The sequence below is a fragment of the Polyodon spathula genome, chromosome 5 (genome assembly GCF_017654505.1).
Source record: "Polyodon spathula isolate WHYD16114869_AA chromosome 5, ASM1765450v1, whole genome shotgun sequence".
Lineage (NCBI taxonomy): Eukaryota > Metazoa > Chordata > Actinopteri > Acipenseriformes > Polyodontidae > Polyodon > Polyodon spathula.
The window spans coordinates 40667714-40687600 of NC_054538.1; the positions used below are offsets into that span (position 1 = coordinate 40667714).

At 39.2% G+C, this 19887-nt stretch overlaps 1 protein-coding gene across 1 annotated transcript in view; it reads left to right on the forward strand.

Annotated features, from left to right (window-relative positions):
* The first annotated feature begins 6495 nt into the window (after window positions 1–6495).
* The window catches only part of LOC121315292 (tubulinyl-Tyr carboxypeptidase 2-like), a 32341-nt gene continuing 18949 nt past the window's right edge, over window positions 6496–19887 (forward strand). The window contains exons 1-3 of the mRNA XM_041249333.1: window positions 6496–7391; window positions 15447–15535; window positions 17925–17981. Coding sequence (XP_041105267.1) covers window positions 7068–7391; window positions 15447–15535; window positions 17925–17981 — 470 coding nt within the window. The 5' untranslated portion in view covers window positions 6496–7067. The remainder of the gene's footprint in view (window positions 7392–15446; window positions 15536–17924; window positions 17982–19887) is intronic.

Here is a 19887-nt window from a genome sequence, read left to right on the forward strand (position 1 = left end):
TTCTGGAACACTGCGGTGCGTCCCTACCTCAGGTCTCCTCAATCAGCATTGAGAACCCTTTTCAAAATCATTCTTTTTGCTGGAATACCATAGCAAATAATGCTTCATCTAAGCAGACACAGCAATAGAGAATCATACAAAACTTGCATATGGTAAACAGGTGCAACATTAAATATTAGGAGATTACATAAAGTATACCTGTAACTGGCATTCCACTAAACAATATTACTGCAACTTGAATCAGATCTGTCTTGTATGGCCTAATTTGACTTTACCTTTTGACAATCCATTACTTTTTAGACTGGAACTTTTACCAGAGGATTTTCTTTATACTGGTAATAGCTACCACTGATACACTACAATATCTGACCTTCCTTTTGCTGAAAATAATGGCTGCTCCTTATCTGATGTTCCACTTCCATTCACACATAGAGATGAAAGGTTTTGACACACTTTGTTTTCCTCGATAACCTGTTTACAAACCAAGCCATTTACTTTGCTCATGGTTACTGATCTAACTGCAACCGAGACTACTTTTGCTTTGTGTAAAATGCCACTTGTTTGTGTGATTTTTATCTATGGGTCATTTAGTCATGTTGTATTGGTAACTGATTTTATGACAAGAACATATTGAGTTAAAAGATATCATCAGTTGCTTTACACAGATTCATTTACACAGTAATGGTACAATTTTCCCCTGCTTTTCCCATGTTTATACTATGCATTTACCATAGTTTTCTGTGGTTTGCCATGTTTAATATTCTTTACCATAAATCTCTGGGATTTACAATGCTTACCTGTGCTTTACCATGCTGTCACTGTGCTTCGTTACACTTTGCTATTCTTTTACTGTGGTAGACTTTTAGAAAGTTTGCCCCTGGCTGAGTACATACTTTCTACTCTGGATACTGAGGGCAAATTATTCAACCAGCAAGGTTTTATTCATGAAGCAGTATTTCTGATCATTCTTTCTAGTGGATGAAAAATGTAGTTGACTTTACACAATGTGTGTGTTGGGTGTATACAGGGATTGGACAAAACTATTTGAACAACTGCCATAACACTATTGATTGGCTGTAATTCCACCATAGGTAGCCAGGACATAATTGATTCAACTGTTCTCCAGAATCATCTATTGAGTTTTCACTGATCTTTATGAAACAAAAATTATTTTAATATCAGTAACTGCCAAGCAACAAAGTATCTACTATCATTGTGATCAAAATTAACTTGTAACGGGGAGATGCAGCTTTTATATATTACAGGTATGCATCACAATGGACCAATCACGTAAAAAAAAAAAAAAGTGTTCCTTTGTTGGATAATAAACTCTGAATTTATTAACCATAGGCGTGTAAGTGACATTTTCATAATTTTGCAGGAGAGCAAAAATAAGATTTTGATTGTGTTCAGTTGCCATTTGTCAGTACATGCACAGTATCAATATAATTTTGAACAAAATTAAAGTTTAAAATATTTTTGAATTTGAAACTTCAAAAAATAAGAATAGCACCAGAAATTTTGCTTAAAAGTTAGATTTTCCATAATAACACACTGAAATGAATACCCATTGCAGATGAATGTGATTTTCTTCACTAGTTTTATCCCTAGTTTTCTTCAGTTACTAAATCAATATGTATCTTTAAAATATAATTATTGACATATACTGTCATATTTCATAAATTATTCTTAAAAATGCTAGTGTAAAATATAATTTACAAGATTTTCTACAATTGACATGGTCTGGTTCTTAGTCTGTAGTGAATACATTACTTGAATCCTCAATTTAACTGAGCAAAATATCCACAAAAGTTAGATATTGTTTTTCACAAAAGCTTTATTTTACAGCTTTTTTCAGCCATTTTGACTCATCTGCTGTCACTCAGCCATCCCACAATGCAACACTCCGTGCCAGGAGGGTGTCAGTGTGCTGATCACACCCTCCTGGCACCAAGTTTACCTCGATCTTACAGTTGTATCTTTATTACTTTCTCACTTTATTCAATGCAGTTTGTGATTTCAGTTAGGTCCTTTTGGCACTAGATAGATCTCATCAACAGCTTTAATTTGATATATGCCATTTTGACAAAAATGTCACTTATGCCCCTCTGGTTCTGAGCCCTTGTTATGATGTTTTAGACTACTACTTGTAAAAATGCCTGTGCTGGATAAAATCAAAAACACTTGTAACTAAATAAAAACACACGGAACCTGATTTGCCTTGTGACTTTGGAAACTAGTAGTTATCTATTGACAGTATTACTGACATATACTGTAATTTTTTGTGATATATTTGTGTTATCCATGAAGCCTTTCATACATTTATCTTCAACAACTAGTCTATTATTATTATTTATTATTATTATTATTATTATTATTATTAATAATAATAATAATAATAATAATAATAATAATAATAATAATAATAATAATAATAATAATAATAATAATAAACCTCCGATAAGGGGTCCGTTTCAGCCCAAACCAAACCAATTTAAATACTTATAGGATTAACTCTACAGCCAAAAACTATTGTTAAATGTAGCCTTATGGCATAGTTAGGGGACTCCATGGAAGGCACTCACCTGCTTTCCTTCTCTCTCTTTCTCAGCCAGTTATTCTGAAACCATGCCGGTCTGTCCTTCTGATCATATTTGGCTGGGGGAGGGAGACAGTCGCATTTTCGGTATATCCGCTTTCGGGCGGGAGATGACTCAGCAACTGTTTCCCAGCTGCTCCCAATAACTGGCATCGTGCTGTCGCCGGTTTTTAGGGTGGGGTTTGTGCAGCACTGGGGATCCCCTCTGGCTGTACCATCTGTCAATCTCTCTCTATTCCCTATTTAAACTGTGCACTATTTCCTGCTCTTGTCTTTCCTTTTGTGTTGGTCCTCTTCCTCCCTCCTCCTCCGCTTCTTCTTTTCTTCCTTCACCGCATTATCCGCATAGGGCTCCCTCTGGGGGAAAGTGAGTCTCACTTCCCCTGCCGGACCTGGCTTTGCCACCCAGGTTCCTCGTAGGTCAGAGGGGACCCCACGGCCACACCTGTTCTTTCACAGCTTGTGCGCTTTAGCCTCAGCGAGGCTCTAATCTATACGCCTTTCTCCTAACCCTCTTCCCTTTTCCTCCAGGTCCCGTGGGCATCCAGTGGGTGCCCGGACCTCACTTCTGGGCTCATGCCTGATGGAGGTCTGTTCTCCAGGTACCTTTCTGCCCCCCCCAGGGTAGCCGGGTCTCCCTACCACCGGGCAAGCTGCTGGGACAGCTCCTCCACCGAGGGGGGAGGGGGATTTCCTCTATCCATGTCATCCCCTACTCTCCACAACCGCTAAAGCAGCTAGCGGACCTTCAAGCAGTAGGGGACCTGTCCTGTCTGTTCGACTTTGTCACTAACACTCTGTCGCCCAAGACCCACAAGCACTCCATTCCCCTTCCGCCATTGCAGGCTTCCATTTTTTTAATGTTTGTGGGAACACAATACCAGAAACTTTCCAGAGACAATACCAATTACAGAAAAAAATAGTTGTCGAAATAAAAGCCATCATAAAAAAGATCCAAAGGTACCAGCCACAGTGGGAGGGACGGATGACTACTGTGACCTGCAGTAAGCTATCGCCCTACAGTCGGCAGCTACAAAATGACTGTGGTCTCAGTGGAGCAGCCTAGCCATCAGGGACGAAGTCTAACAGTGCCGGTCCTCCAGGCTCATCACGGCACCCAAGGTTTGGGACATTTTGGAGTTGTCAAAAAACTAAGGCGGCTCCAGCAAGCTTTTTACTGGGGTCGCTGCCGCCGGGATGTGGAGGACTATTGCTGGTCCTTTGAGGAGTGCGTGGCATGGAAAGGACCCCGCGCCAGTCGCACATCCCGCCGCAGCAATCCCCAAAATTAGATAGTAGTGGTGAGGACCAACAAAGACGTAGCTTCGCTGTATCACTCCATTCATCATACTGCCCCTTCCTCTCTCTAATCCCTTGTGTCTCCTTATATTCCCTCTCACCTTATCCGCTCATCCTGGCTGACTTGTTACGCCTTCTCCTTACTCTTCTTCCTCCCGTGCTCGGTTCTTGTCTTCCCTTGTCCCCCTGTGGTGGACAGCTACCGGTTGTCCTCAAGACTATTCAGTCTTTTACTTCTTTCCATCATTTTGTCAAAACTCACTTATTCAATCTTTATTTGTAAATTCTTGTTTAGATTTTAACTTTTACTTACACATCCTAAGCTGTTAGCTTCAACATTTTTCCACGAGTTTCATTTGTTAATGATATACTGCTATAAATTAATATTCCTTTAAATGATAAAACACTCCTATAGTTCATAGACCTTTTAGCATAAATATAAACACCGTCATGTTTCTCACTAGCTCTGAATGTAACACATGTATCACAACATTCAGGATTCTGGAAATGTCAAAATCACTCCTTATGGGATTTTAAAAATTGTAATCAAGAAAATGTTTGTTTAGGAAGACTAGGCTACATAACTTTAAAAATATGTGAACACCAAGTCTTCAGCCTACATTACAAAGCAGGAGGGAACACACAGAACATGGAATGGGCCTTTTCCAAAACATCACATGCAAGACTTATATAGTGAAAGGCTGACAGTTGAGAGATATGAAATTATTTAAGTAGATCTAACATAAATTAAAAAGTATATTCTTGCAGACAAGTGCCTATTCATTCTAGAAATTATTGATGCGCTGGGGAGGCAAAATAAGCTGATCCCTGGAGCCAGCATTACACTTCAGCAATCAACACCAGACAGAAGGATATCTACATCATCAGATGGAAAGCAACGCAAATGGATGGAGATACAGATGGATCACATTAGTTTACTGTAAAGTTACGTCTTAGTTGGTGCTTATCTTGGCGAGAGCCAAGTTCAAATCATCATGAAGTTTAACATCTACTCTCATGTAATGGAAATCATACAAATATGTCCCTTGTAAAAGCAGTGTTTTTTCAGTTTCAGCATTTCAATCAGTTTTAGTTTTTACTTAGTTGGTAAGATTAATATTGTTTCTATTAAATTTTCATTCTAAATTAATATTTTGTTTTTGTTTCAGTTAACTAAAATCAGAAAACATTTCATGTTTTTCAGTTTCAATATTTGTTCATTTTCAGAAACTTTTTTTTAGGTTAATGCTGAGTTGCTGCATACAACACAACAAACAAACAAACACATGTTGTAATCACTTAAAATTCCAGTTTTCTTTTTTTTTGACAGTGCAAACACATTCACTTGTGACTTTTGGGCAACATTGCCAATTACTGTAGGTGACTTCAAAAGACTGTTGTTCAGTTTCAAAAAGACCCGTTTCAAGGGTAGATTCTGCTCTGTTTCTCTTCTCTAAGATATATTATTGAAATAATTGAACAGTTTCACTAATTCTGAAATCAAGTTATAATGAATGTCCCCCCCAAAAAACAGTGTCATGACACTAAATTTACACAAGAGGTCCTAATTTCTAAGTAAACGATGTATGCGTTCTCCACTTAGAGGCACATGCCATTATAGTTTGTGATTTGCAGTTTTATTTTTAACGTTTTACATTAAAATAAGAACTTTCTTAATAAACTATTAAAACACCAGAGTAATTCTCCATTAAAGCCCACGTTGTCTGGAGGGGCATGGCTCCCGAATACAATGTAAACGGAACTCCGTTCTAACAGGTTCCGTTATAAGTGGAGTAAACCATATACTGTGCATGAAGTTGTTAATAATAACAAGTATGATCAAATAATTTCAGTCCCGCCTGACACTACGTTATTTTTCAGTCACCGTTTTCCTCCTTTATCCTGTAACAGAATATGCTGCACATTCTCTAATACTTGTTACCCTGTATGATGATTATTGTTTTAGTTAAAGAAATTGAACTTCAGCAATGCCATTAAAAATACTTTTTTCATTTTAAGTTTGCGCAAAATGTCACACGGGAAACTGCACAATAACTCTACACACGTAGCGTACACTTTGGGGACAACACTGAACAAACAGTCATGAATATTGTAATGATTTATTCCTGACATTTTTTTTTTTTACCTGTAAAATGCAATTTGAAACCTAACAATGCACATTTTAAAAATAATATTAAATATAATTTGGCCTACCACCCAGTCCACTATCTCTACATTCAATAGGAAAACAGAGTCTAGCGTATTAACAGATGAACGTCTTTGGACATCAAAAAAGATTATCTGGCTATTTTTTTTTCACACATCATTGAAAGACATGTATCGTTGGCTTTACTCAATTTGTGTGTCCAAACAAAACTGATCTTGTTTCTCAACTCCACTCGCCCCCTGTCCAAAAAAGCACCAATCAGAGCTGTAAAAACATTCCTTATTATGGATGGCTCCAATGAAATCGAAGCTATACCTCCTCCCTTTGTTGAAGCAGCCAATAAGATGAATCGGAACGTGTTGGCTGCCGGGTTACAACGTGACAGAATAACATTCATAGTTTAAGGACTGGATCTAATGCAGGGAAAGAGCAAATGTCTTTAGTTATCAACAAAAAAGAGCCTCACTTTGCTTCCGATATGAAGAGAACATTGTTACATGTATGAGAATTGCCATATAAACCCTTATTGGAATTGCATTTTACAAAATGGTCCTGCCAAGCAGCAGCTGCATTGTAGAATGGGATTGCAACAAAACTGGACGCTGCAAATTTGCAAGATTTTTTTGAATGAATCACTTGCTGCACAAGCTTGGAATACAACAGGGTGATCACAGTATTCAGACGAGCGGATTCAATAACTTGCATAACGTAAAAACAAAACAAATGCTGCATTTATAGTAGTATTTTTTAACAAATATTTTATATATTTTTAAGTATTAGAAAAAGATTTAATACACCTTTTTTCGGGTATCACAGTTAATCTGCATCCGTAGTTTTTGAAAAAAAGGGAAACGATTTTTAGTTAGCTAGTTTGTTATTTCTTTTTATATTGGATGTGTTACTGTACGGAAATAAATACATAAATACCAGAATGAACAAATCGTCGTAAAATAATAATTCCTTTATGGTCTGGAGAGACAACTTAACTAATCACAGGCTGAAATGACTGGGTCTAATTCAAATAGCACATGCACAGCAGCTGCGAAAGTGAACAAACACGCCAGATCAAAAAGCATCAACAACTGTAGCAGTCCTAGCAGCGACAACACTGGCGCAGAATCTGCTGCTAGCGGTTCTGCAAACAATGCGAGCAGGTCATCGGGAGAAGAAGAAGAAAAAGATGGAGGAGTTCTGTTTTATGTGAACAAAAGTGGCTTTCCAATAGACAGTCAGACCTGGGAGAGGATGTGGTCTCATGTGGCCAAAATTCATCCTGAAGGGAAAGAGATGGTGGACAGAATACGAATTGCTGCATACCTACCTAAAGTAAGCAGAGACTTTACTCAATGCAATATTAACAATCCAACAGTAGTTAACTATATACAAAAACACTACGGTAACGTCCAAAAACACTAGTTTCTTATAATGTACAGAACTATAGCATTATTTTATATAGGAAGCATGATGACTGTTTTGTTCAGCAATGTTGAATTTTATTGTGGGCTCTAAGGTATTCAGCTAAATTTGCAGTCATATGCAGTACATTAGTGCAGACCGTTCGTTTACTTTATGCCACAAACACCATCAGAATATTGAGTTTCACGTTTTAAGATTTCTGTTCACGAAGTCACTTGCATTTGAGTCAATGCACAGTAGAGAATGAATGTGTTTTAATTGGGTGGCTGAATAAAATGCGCGCTTACACTTGGTGCAGCTTTTGACAAATCTGACTGCTCTTAATTATTTATTTAATTAAACGTGTCTTTTGTTGTTTTTTCTCTGTATATTAATACAGAAATATAGTACGGGACAGGATAGTTACCATACAGTCGTTATCCAGTACCAATTGTGTTGAATTGAGAGCTGGCTGTGTGGTGTGGATTAATGTTACTGAGGGCTAGATGGAAACCACAAAACTAATTTCACTTGACACAAGATAATTATTTAGTAGCTGAACTGTCTTATCCCGGTGCTAAAGAAGGCATATCAATATTATACAATACTTTGTGGTTTGAGTGAAGTTGTCTGTCATTGACTGCTGTCTGCTGTTTTGGCTGTTAGTTCTGCATGTAGCTTGGGAAGATAAACAACACTTTTAAGAGAGTCTTGTATTCCATATTATGGGTTTTGTTATCTTGGTAGTATTTTATGGGATGTACTTTCAGAGCTTACTTTTTGTTTATTCATAGTGTGTTTACACTTACAGCTCTGAGCTGGTTTAGAGCTAATGGGATTAAAAGATTCTTCTCATTTGGCCTCCCTGTTTACACTCAAGCTGGCTTTGGGGCCATATGTGCTCATAGCCCCTGAATTGTTGTGCATGCTCGGTGAAGTCATTTCAACCACCCCTTGCATGAAGACCTTTCACCTCCCTAAAACAGAGGCGGAAGTGTTTAAATCAACAACAAGCCTGTCATTGTGTCACTTGTGTGTTTCTACTTCAAGGTGGTTGCTCCATGCTAATTAAATGGAGCTTCAATATTTTAAAGAAAGGTGTTGTATGCATTTGCACATCAATATGACAACGCTTAACTCCCGTTTAATTTTCTTTCTGTCAAAGTATCTGTTGTCAGAGTAACAATCCCAACTTCCTGTTGCTACTGTCTGTTTGACAGTGACAATGGGGGCATTGAAAATGTGAGCAGTCTGAGGGACCGATGCGTTTATAGTAGACCAAAAAACGGGCCAAAGTCATTGCAGAGCCCCCTCTGGAGCAGAACCCTTTTAAGATGGTTGGACCCGGGCCGGCTGATTTTACACACACACACACACACAAAAAAAAATGACCTCATTCGGCTTAAAAATGGCTAGTGTAAACGGGTATAAATGTTTCAGAAACAGATGCTTTGTTTTCGGAACCAACTGTGTTTCAGAACTGTGGTCAGCAGGGTTGAGCACAAGGCAGTTGGTTGCTTGCTACAGCCTGTGAGCAATGTGAGTTATAAAAAAAAAAAAAAAACTATGTACTTATTGCCGTTCCTTAAAGACATGTGTGATCTTTGATAAAAATGCTCCAACTGTTCTGGGCCCCACTATCATTCAAGCTCCATTAAAGAATTTGCTTACTATAGTTCTACCCATTTTAAAGCCAATTACTTGATGGCTAGACCACTGTAGTTACTGGTTATGTGACATGTCATGTATTTCAGGTATTTTGCACAGTGTTGCCTACTTTTCTGATAATGCTAAGAATTCTAGTAATCCAATAGCAATATGTGGAGTTCCATGTTGATGTGCTACTGTCCTGGGACCCCTCCTGTTTTTTTTCTACACCTGCCCCCTGGGTCCCCTCATCTTCTCCCATGGCTTCTCATATCATCTCTATGCTGGTGATGCCCAGATCTTCTTCTCCTTTTCCCTCCCTGACCCTGATATTTCGACCTGCCTCTCAGCCATCTCCTCCTGGATGCACTTGCATCATCTTAAACTCACCCTTTCCAAGTCAGACCTCCTTTTCTTCCCCCTTCTTCCGCCCTCACTGCTGATCTCTATTCTGCTTGAATCCACCACCCTCTCTCCCTCCTCATCCGCCAAGAACCTTTGTGTCACCCTCGACCCCTCCGTCTCCTATTCTCAGCATATCTCTACTCTGGCACGCTCCTGTTGTTTTTTCCTCAGCAACATTATATAAAGGTCTCCTCATAGACTTATCTCAATGCGAGTTGCTCAGAATGAGTGCAAGCACCATAAAAACTGAGGAAAATATAAAAGAAAATAAGAAAGTAATTTTGAAGCTATCTCTTATCTGCATATTTTATTTCAACCTGTCAACAGGAATGTTTAAAAATAGACCTGGATCATACCAGCTTCAATTCCGGTTCATGGTACATAAACCATATGTGATGGAAAAAAGGGCTCTAAGGAGGAAAGCAAAATTGCCCATTTATACCTAAGTCCTTCAGAAATAAACATTAGTCATTGAATAGGTCAACCTCCCCCTGGTTTACTTGAGCTGGACTGTTGTCCTTCAATTAAATTAAATATAAGCTGGTTATAAAATTAGCTGATTGTTTTGGTGGATGTGTCATTCTTCTGTTAGGCTACACCAGCTTATGATATGAAAAGCATACAACAGTGATGATGAGTAAAGATGACTGCAGAACGTGGCCCAACTGCCATTATTATGGCAGCAATTTGTGCACTGATAGGTAATGAATGCCCACGTAATATAACCATTCAGCTCCCAGGTAGTAACAAGGAAAGATTTCTCCCTAATAGTGCGTTTTTATAGTTGATTAATTGCAGGCTCACAGAGGAAAATAATAGAGGTTGATGAACAGGTGTTCAGTCATTAAATATGGAAAGGGTTGAATTCTTTGCACTACAATACATACCGTATTCATATACACCCTGCTCGTCTGTTCAAGTTCAGGCTATTCCACTGACGACCATTGACGGAAGCTCCCAGTGGGCAGCGCACAATTGGCCGAGCGCCACCAGGGGGGAGAGGCTTAGGTCGGCCAGGGTGTCCTCGGCTCACCGGGCACCAGTGACCCCTGTAGACTGGTTGGGTGCCTGCGGGCTTGCCTGCAAGCTGCCCAGAGCTGCGTTGTCCTCCCACACTGTAGCTCTGAGTTGGCTGCATGCCTGGCCTGCAGAGTGAAAAGAAGCGGTCGGCTGATGGCACACACTTCGGAAGACAGCGTGTGTTCGTCTTTGCCGCTCCTGAGTCAGCGCAGGGTTGGTAGCAGTGAGCTGAGCCAAAATATAATTGGACATTTCAAATTGGGAGAAAAACGTGGTAAATTTAATTGGCAAGTACTAAAAAAAACTAAAAAAAATGTATTATTTTTTTTTCTTACATCGTAGGTAAACCACGATTTTTTTTTTTCTTCAACTTTTACTTGGAATGTTTGCCTGGAGAATTTATTTATTTTTTCTTGTAAACACTGTAGTGTAATAAAAAAGCAGATGGAAAAGTCACAATTGTTGCGTGAAGGAGCATGGTCTGGATATACTGTACTGCAATTCTTAGAAGACATTTTATTTCTTCTGCCTAATTAAATATTGAGTAATATAATACCCAGTCGATTTATGACCCATGATGTGTGATTAAAAATGTCGACAACATGGGACACAGCAAATGGAACACTTTGCAGGGTGTTCTGTAACACTAAGTTCATCACAAGCTTTATATGTGCTAGTAGTACATTTTCTGTGACTGGTTTAAAAAACATCAAGTTATTTTAGATGAGGCTTCTCATAGTGTAATACCTTCTTGAACTTCATATAATAAGTCTGGATTGATTTCACCTAGAAGTCTTAAACTGTGCAAAACATGATAAGCTTTTCAATTGCTGAAATAAGAAAACTAAGGCCCATCCCATGCATGTCAAGTCTCAAGGTTTACCAGTGAAACTCACATTTTTTCACAATTTTGAGTCTCGCGGCCATGCAATGGATTCTCATGTTTGTGCATATCCTTGTTATTGTTTGCTTGGCTGCAAAACCCTTTATACATGATACAGTGGTAAATCCAATACAGCTGTCCAAGTGGATTATTTAATTTTGAACAGGTGTACATTAGCATTCTATAATGTAGCTGATACACAAACTACTCCTTAATCGAAAGATAGAATTGCCTTGCTGTCTCAAACTGATGGTTTGTCTGCGCACAGAAATTTCCACAGAAGAGAAATAGACATCAATGAGAATTTAATTAGAAGTCGAAAAATATAATGTTCTTTATGATGCCAGTCTCAGTGATTATAAAGACAATACATAGCAGAACAACTGGAAATTCTTCTTCTTAGCATGTGCTGTTCTTGCGCAGCCAAGCAACTGCTGAATCAACAGCTGTGTGTAAAGCACGGAGTCCACCGGGGAAACTTGTCAGCGGGCAGTCCTCCACAACATGAAGCATTGTCTGTTTCTGCCCACATGAGCAGAGTGGGCTGTCTACGAGGCCCCAGTCATAAAGACACGCTGCACACTGACTGTGACCAGTACGATAGCGATTGAGTAAAGTCCAATCTTGGCGTGGCAGGTCAAAGCCGGGTGGGCGGTCTGTTGGGTCGGTAATGAGGAATTGGTTGCGAGTGTCGCTGTGGAACCACTCCTCTTGCCACTGGGTTGTTGATGACCAATCAGGGTCAGGAAGTGACAGCCAGACTGGACGTCTAGATTCCAGATGCGCCTTTGGTGGATGGAGGATAAAGTCATGCAGTGGTAGTGCCGGGTTATCCTGGATCTTGTTGACGATTTTGACCACTGTTTCCTTGCGCCGAATGTGTGGTGGTGTGATGTTGCTCAGCACCGGTAACCACTGGACCGGAGTTGAGCGAAAAGTGCCGGAGATGGTCCACATTGCAGAGTTCAGCTGAGTGTCAATTTTCTTTGCATGCGAACTGCGACACCAGACTGGGGCACAGTGCTCAGCTGTTGAGTAGCAGAGAGCAAGGGCTGTGGACCGGAGGACCGGTGTTCGTGCTCCCCATGATATGCCGGCCAACATACTCAGCAAGTTGTTTCGTGTGCGGACTTTCGCGGCTGTCTTTATCAGGTGGGCCTGGAATGTCAGTGAACGATCCAGGGTAACACCGAGGTAAATTGGGCTGTGATCGCACTTAAGCCATTTACCATCTAGGACTACATTCAGTTCCCGTGAAGCACTTGCATTGTGCAGATGAAAAACTGCTGATACAGTTTTTGTGATGCTTGGTTGTAGTCGCCACTTTTTGCAGTAGTTGGATAAGATTGCCAAATCAACGTTGAGACGCTCATCGAGTTCTTCGAAAGCTTGGGCTTGAGTTGCACAGCAGATGTCGTCCGCATACATGAACGTGCTGGATCTTGTACGAGGAAGGTCCGAGACATACACATTGAAGAGAGTGGGTGCGAGAACAGATCCTTGTGGGAGAACGTTCTGCTGAATCTGTCACCTGCTCACTTCTTCACCCATGTGTACTCGTATCCTCCGGTCTCGCAGCAGGAACTCCACGACATCTGGAACCCAAGCTGGCAAGGATTTTGCCAGCTTTGATGGTATGTCTAGTATCTCTGTTTCACCTTACACATATAAATATCCACTATTGAATGTCATTTTTTTTAGTGTGTGGTTGTGACAGGCTGGCGAGTGGATAGAGGCCCAGAGACAGACTGCAGTTCAAAAAAATACTTTTATTACAAAAACACAAAATAAAGGGGCACAAGGGCCAAAATAAAGATATTTAAACACAAATAATAAAACAAAAAGCAAAACTTACAAAAATAAAGGTTTCCAGGCTGGGCGATGCCTTCACTGGATGAGAATTCACAAAACCAAAAACAACAAAACACCAACTTGCTTTCTCAGCTCCCTTCTCTCTTGAGACGCTCGCTAGGAGGAGCGGAGACCCGAGACTCCACCTCTGGGAGTGGCGGTGTCCTCCAGCGGTGGCTGCAGCAGCTCACATTTCTTCAGCTGCTGGATCTCCTCCTGCCTTTGACGCTGTCTGCTCTTCTTTCCCATTTTTTTTTTTTTAATTTATTTATCTAAAAAAAAAAATCCATCAAAAAAAAAATAAACCCTGCAGTACTGCTCTGAGCCTCCTGGAGGCGCTATATCCCACTACTAACACCAAATGTGACAGGCTGGCAAGTAGATAACGGCCCAGGGACAGACTGCAGTTCAAAAAAATAATACTTTTATTACAAAAACACAAAATAAAAGGGCACAAATAATAAAACAAAAAGCAAAATTTACAAAAATAAACGTTTCCAGGCTGGGCGATGCCTTCACTGGATGAGAATTCATGAAACCAAAAATAACAAACACCAACTTGCTTTCTCAGCTCCTTCCTCTCCAATGGGAAGCTGAGGCCTCCTTTTATGTCAGGTGGCTGGGTGCTGATTGATCATTAATTACTCTGATTAACTAATCAACCCCAGCCACCTGAACACAATAAACCCAGGCAGGTAGGGGAATTTAACCCCATAACTGCCAATTTCTAAAGGGCAGAGCTCTGCTCTGCCACAGTGGTGTACCCAGACTATTACTTTGTTTTATTCATTTTATTTCATCTCTACAAAAGGAGCAAAAGCAGACAGTATTTTCTTTTCATGACTAGCTACAGTTGTGTGTTTTTTTTTGTTTTTGTTTGTTTTATTTTTAATGTACTAGTGTTGTATTTGTGTCGTTTGTTTCGCTCCCGGTGTGCATATCCCTTAAGTCTAGGTCAGTGGTGTAGATGTCAGCCTTGTGCAAAAATCTTGATCTGTCACCAACACATCCACCCCCACTCCCCAGAACTACAATGCCATCCCAAAGCGCTTTACAGGGGGGGGGGGGGGGGGGGGGGGGGAATACAAAGTACAATGTCATAATTAAAATAAAAATATGATTACAAAATTACACAATGATTTACATAAAGAAAAAGCTACGAAAAACAAATATTTTGCTTTACATTTCTCAAGAGAGTGACAGCCTCACAATTTGTGGCAACGAGTTCCAAAGTTTAGGACCATAGTAGAGAAACTCCGACCTCCCAGAGTGACACACCTGGTGAAGTGAACAGCCAGCAGCTCTGAGTTTGAAGAGCACAGCTGACGTCTAGGGATGTAGGGATGCAGCAAGTCTGATCCCTGGACAGCCTTGAAGGTCAGCAGAAGAATCTTAAAAGTAACCCAGTATTTGAAAGGTATTCAATGCAAAGTTTCCAAGACAAGTGTAACATGTTCAGTTCGTTTTGCGCTTGTCAGTATTGTTGCAACAGCAGCATTCTGGACCAGTTGCACTATTCAGATTATTTTATTAACGTTATTATGTGTTAGAATTAACCAAATGTAGAATATTTAGGTTGCTATTTGATGTGTTATTTTATTCTGAATACTTCAAAAATGATGGGACGCTGTAGTTTAATTGGAAGACCAATGCATACTGCGACACTGCTGCTCACTGCTTGAGTGTGGTTGTGTTTTCGGATGATCTTCTTCAGTTTGGGTTCGGGTTAAGTCGGTTCTCTGCATTGCGATGGAGTCATTTGCAAGACAACCCCACCCCAAACAAGAGAAGATTTTGGGGTCTAAAATTTTAATTAACCCCAACCTGATGCGTTCGATCTAGATGGGGGCGTATTTTGGGCTGGGGTCTTGTGTGTGTGTGTGTGTGTGTGATGTATGTATGTATGTATGTATGTATATATATATATATATATATATATATATATATATATATATATATATATATATATATATATTCACAACAGTAACCATAAAGTAAATATCACATGTAAATCTGTTGATTTTTTTTCTCTTGTTGCATGAAATATTGAGTTTGTGTCCCAAGACCTCAGTAGACAGTTAAACTGGTGCTAACAGTAGAAACCCCATTGGTAGTTAGTGGATCATAATCCCATACTGGTGTTAAACTCTGGTATTAATGAGATTATTCTTTCCTTCCAGCCTCCTGTGCTATCAGTGCCTAACTTCAGGCCATCGATGTCTGTCTTAGACTGGCTCCTGGTGATACAGAACTACATGAAGATGCTGCAGTATCTTTTTTTTGTTTTAAATTTGCTTACACCCCTCCCTGTTAAGTCAACACTAGCTTGCATTGCTGTTTTACTTTCGGAGGACAGTATCAGGTCTCTTTGAATGGTATTCCTTCATGGACTAGCCAATATATTAATATTTCTCATAGCTGTAGATTTAGATTTACGACTAGCACAACCGCTTAAGGTCTCATACATTTTGTATAAGCAAATCTGAGCATGTGTGATGGATACAGTATGTAAGGAATGAAAGTGATGGCCAATAGGGATGTTTTACAACTTACATTTAAGAAGTCTTGGCTTCAAATATCATTTAAATAGATTAAAATATAATAAAGCAATTAAAATTACATTTTTGCAAATTACTGTATTAATTGATCATTAATGTATGATTACATAATTTGAAACCAATATGTATGTATATGTGTGTGTGTGTGTGTGTGTGTGTGTGTGTGTGTGTGTGTGTGTGTGTGTGTGTGTGTGTATATATATATATATATATATATATATATATATATATATATATATATATATATATATATATATATATATATATATATATATATATATTGCCACATCTTTATTTGCTATACTGGATGTGAACAAATCAACAAAAATGAAAAATGCAACTTCCTGTTTGGGGAATTGAAAACTGAGAAATATCAAGAAGAGATTTACCTTTTTTGCAATTAGTGGGGTTACAGAAAAAAATTTGGTTACAGTAAAGACAGCACAGCCTTTCTTCGCTCAAAGCCCATCAAATAAATCCATATAAATACAAGATTACAATTAACTCCTTTTGTTCTATAATGTTGTAAATATTTGCTAGACTTGTCGTCAAGTTAGTAGGAACATGTCTGGTTTCAGGGTCATTTAGCTAGTTCTGCTTTTTCCGTGGCCTCCTTGAAACCATGTTGTATCCCCTAAGAGGTTCCTGGTCCACACTATTGGATATACTGTCCTAGAGCAGTGCCTCCTAATACTGTGCTGTGGCATTGTCTGAGCTTGGCTTTTGAGATTTTATGAAATCGGAACCTAAAGTGCATTTCCAAAACACAGCAACTGTTATTGCAATAAGCCCTTCTAAGTTAATACCGTCTCCTTATGAAAAACACATAAAGAGGAGGCTGTGTGGTTTGATGGTTAAAGAAAGGGCTTGTAACCAGGAGGTCCAAGATTCAAATCCCAGCTTACTCACTGACTCACTGTGTGACACTGAGCAAGTAACTTAAGCTCCTTGTGCTTCTTCTTTCGGGTGAGATGTTGTTGTAAGTGGCTCTGCAGCTGATACATAGTTCACATACCCTAATCTCTGTAAGTTGCCTTGCATAAAGATGTCTGCAAAATAAGCAAATAATAATTAGAAATGCTGCATATGTAAACTCCCACAACCCAAAAGCAGCATACAGTAAGTTCAAAAATTAAAATATAGCAATAAATTGCAGGTTATAAATGTGTTAAAATAACTGAAAAGATCCACAATTCTTGCTCTCCAAGATATACCCATGAACAGACTGCATATGGCTGCCATGGCAACAGGGTTATACCTTTGAATAATGTTGAATGCTACATCTCTGGGGACCAGTCCTGTGGAAATCAAATAAAAAATGAATAAGATAAAGTAAAATGAGGTGTGCTTTGTCTCGTGACCAAGACTCAAAGGTGAGAATTTAATTTAACCTAAGAATGCCACCTGATAGAAACGAGCCCCTTTCACACTTGCAGTCCTGCCCGGGTCCCAAACCAGTTTCTGGCTACCCGGGTCACAATCAAGCGACGTGTGAAACGACATACTCGGGTCGACTCCGGTTGACAGCGACCCACCTCAGGATTTGGTTAGGCGAGACAAAATGCATGATGGCGCTTGTAATCAGAAGAAGTAACAAACCGCCATGCCTGCTTGAAGGAACTTGCAATCCATTTCTGTTTGTACGTAGTTAGTTGCTTGAGACACACCACGAGCCAGATAGCTGTAACAAGCACATCTAACAAACAATTTGCGAGGGGTTGGCTATGCAGAGAGAATAAAAACATAAAAGTGTGGTCATGTGAACATTGCTGCATCCAGGGCATTGTGTACTAGGTCAACCCTGCTGATTCAAAAAGCAGTGTGAAAAGGGGCTCTAGATGTTTAAATAGGTGCCATTTACTGTAGAATGATACTACCCAGTCATGTTGCAGGTCTTTGTGTGGTCTTTCTAGCCCTAGTAATCCTACAGAAGTAAAACGAACAAGCCCTGCTTTTTAAATAATATACTGTGATGTGTGTGTTCCATATATTTTATGTTTGTATTTGTATGACAGGCAATAGAAAGCTGCTAAAGAACAGATTTATAGTAACAAATGAATTTTTTTCCCTGTTGAATCTCTTTAACCTTCTTAATAACAGATACAATCATACAGGAACTCAGTTCTTTGAAATTAGGAAAACCAGACCATTAAGTGGGTAAGTAGCCAATCTGTGGTCTACTAATATAATGCAACAGCATTCTTCAGTTGGGTACCAGGATTGAAATATATAAATATACAGTACCAGTCAAAAGTTTGAGTACATGTGCTGGAAACTGTTTTTTTTTTTTTTCATAATTGACAATGTTTTACGTTATATACGTTTCTGTAAATACATGAAAATGAAAACACATGTTACAATGTACAAAACAAAACAGAGTATCAAAGCAATCTTCAAGAAAATTGTCTCTAAATCTTGGATTCCTCAAAATAGCCACCCTTTGCCTTAATAACAGCCTCACAAAACACATGATATTTAGTTAAGTTTCAGCAGGAAATTACCCGACATGTCTTCCCAGCTCTTCTGCAGCAATTCCCAGAGATGTAGGGCTCTTGTGGGTAGCTTTGCTTTGACTCTTCTGTCCAGTTTGTCCCATACATGTTCTATGGGATTGAGGTCTGTAGACTGGGCAGGCCAGGTCATTAGATTGAGTTGTCCATCACTATTCTTCGCCAGATAGTGCTTGCACAACTTTGAGGTGTGTTTCAGGTCATTATCTTGCTGAAGAATGAAGGACTGCCCAACTAGCTGTAATCCTGATAGAATGGCATGCCTCTGAAGTATGCTATGATAGCCATGCTGGTTGAGCTTGCCATGTACTTGGTAAAGATCACCAACTCTGTCACCAGCAAAGCAACCCCAGACCATGACACTGTCTCCTCCATGCTTGACAGTGAGAACCACACATGGAGAACTCATGCACTCACCCTCTTACAAATACGCGGTGGTTGGACCCAAATATTTCAGATTTTGACTCGTCGGTCATAAGACCGACTTCCACTCCTCAAATGTCCAGTTTCTGTGTTTTTTGTCCCAGGCAAGTCTCTTCCTCTTATTCTGCACTCTTAACAATGGTTTCTTTGCAGCAATTCTTCCAGTTAGGCCAGCTTCACGCAATCTCCTCTGAACAGTTGATGTTGAAACATCTGTACTTCTAGTAGCATTTAGCTGAGCTTGTATTTCAGGGGCAGTTAATCGCCGGTTTCGCAGACTCGAATGAACTTGTTCTCTGATTCTGAGGTCACCCTTGGCCTGCCTGACCTTGTTCGGTCCTCATGAGTGCCAGTTTCTTCAAATCATTTGGTCTTGGCCACAGCAGTTACAGACACTTGCAAAGTTCTTGCGATTTGGCTTAAGGATTGACCTTTTCTTAAAGTAATTACAGACTGTCTTTTGTTCTTTGCTTAACTGAGCGTATTTTGCCATTTTCTGTTCCCTTACATTCAGGAGTGACAAACTTTTGCCTATGTTACCTATATTTATAGTAATCATGGACCCTCACCTGTTAACAATAATTGGTGACAAAAGATTAATTAGGTAACATGCTAGTTAACTCGGAGAACATCTAACAAAGACACTTTTATACTTAGGCCAGTGTTCTAACACCGTGTTATACACATTTCAGACTTTTAACTGACTTGGGCTTCAGACTGAAATCCCCTTGCTTTGGGTGACCATTTCATTGAAATTGACAAGATTTACATTTTCATTTAAAAATTTAATTTTTAAATGCAATTCTTATGATTATCAGCTTATATAAGTACATGTATCATATAATGAAATATTAAGTGTTTATAGACAAGTTTATACAGTTAAAAGCATAGATAATCATGAAAAACCTGGTTTCAAGCAGGTGTACTCAAACTTTTGACTGGTACTGTGTGTGTGTGTGTGTGTGTATATGTATATATATATGTATATATGTGTGTATATATATATATATATATATATATATATATATATATATATATATATAGTAAGTAAATCATGCCCATGGGCCGTCTTGTTTAGAAATTCAGAATGCATTAGTAAAAAGTTACAGTACTTCACACTTGAAGCTACA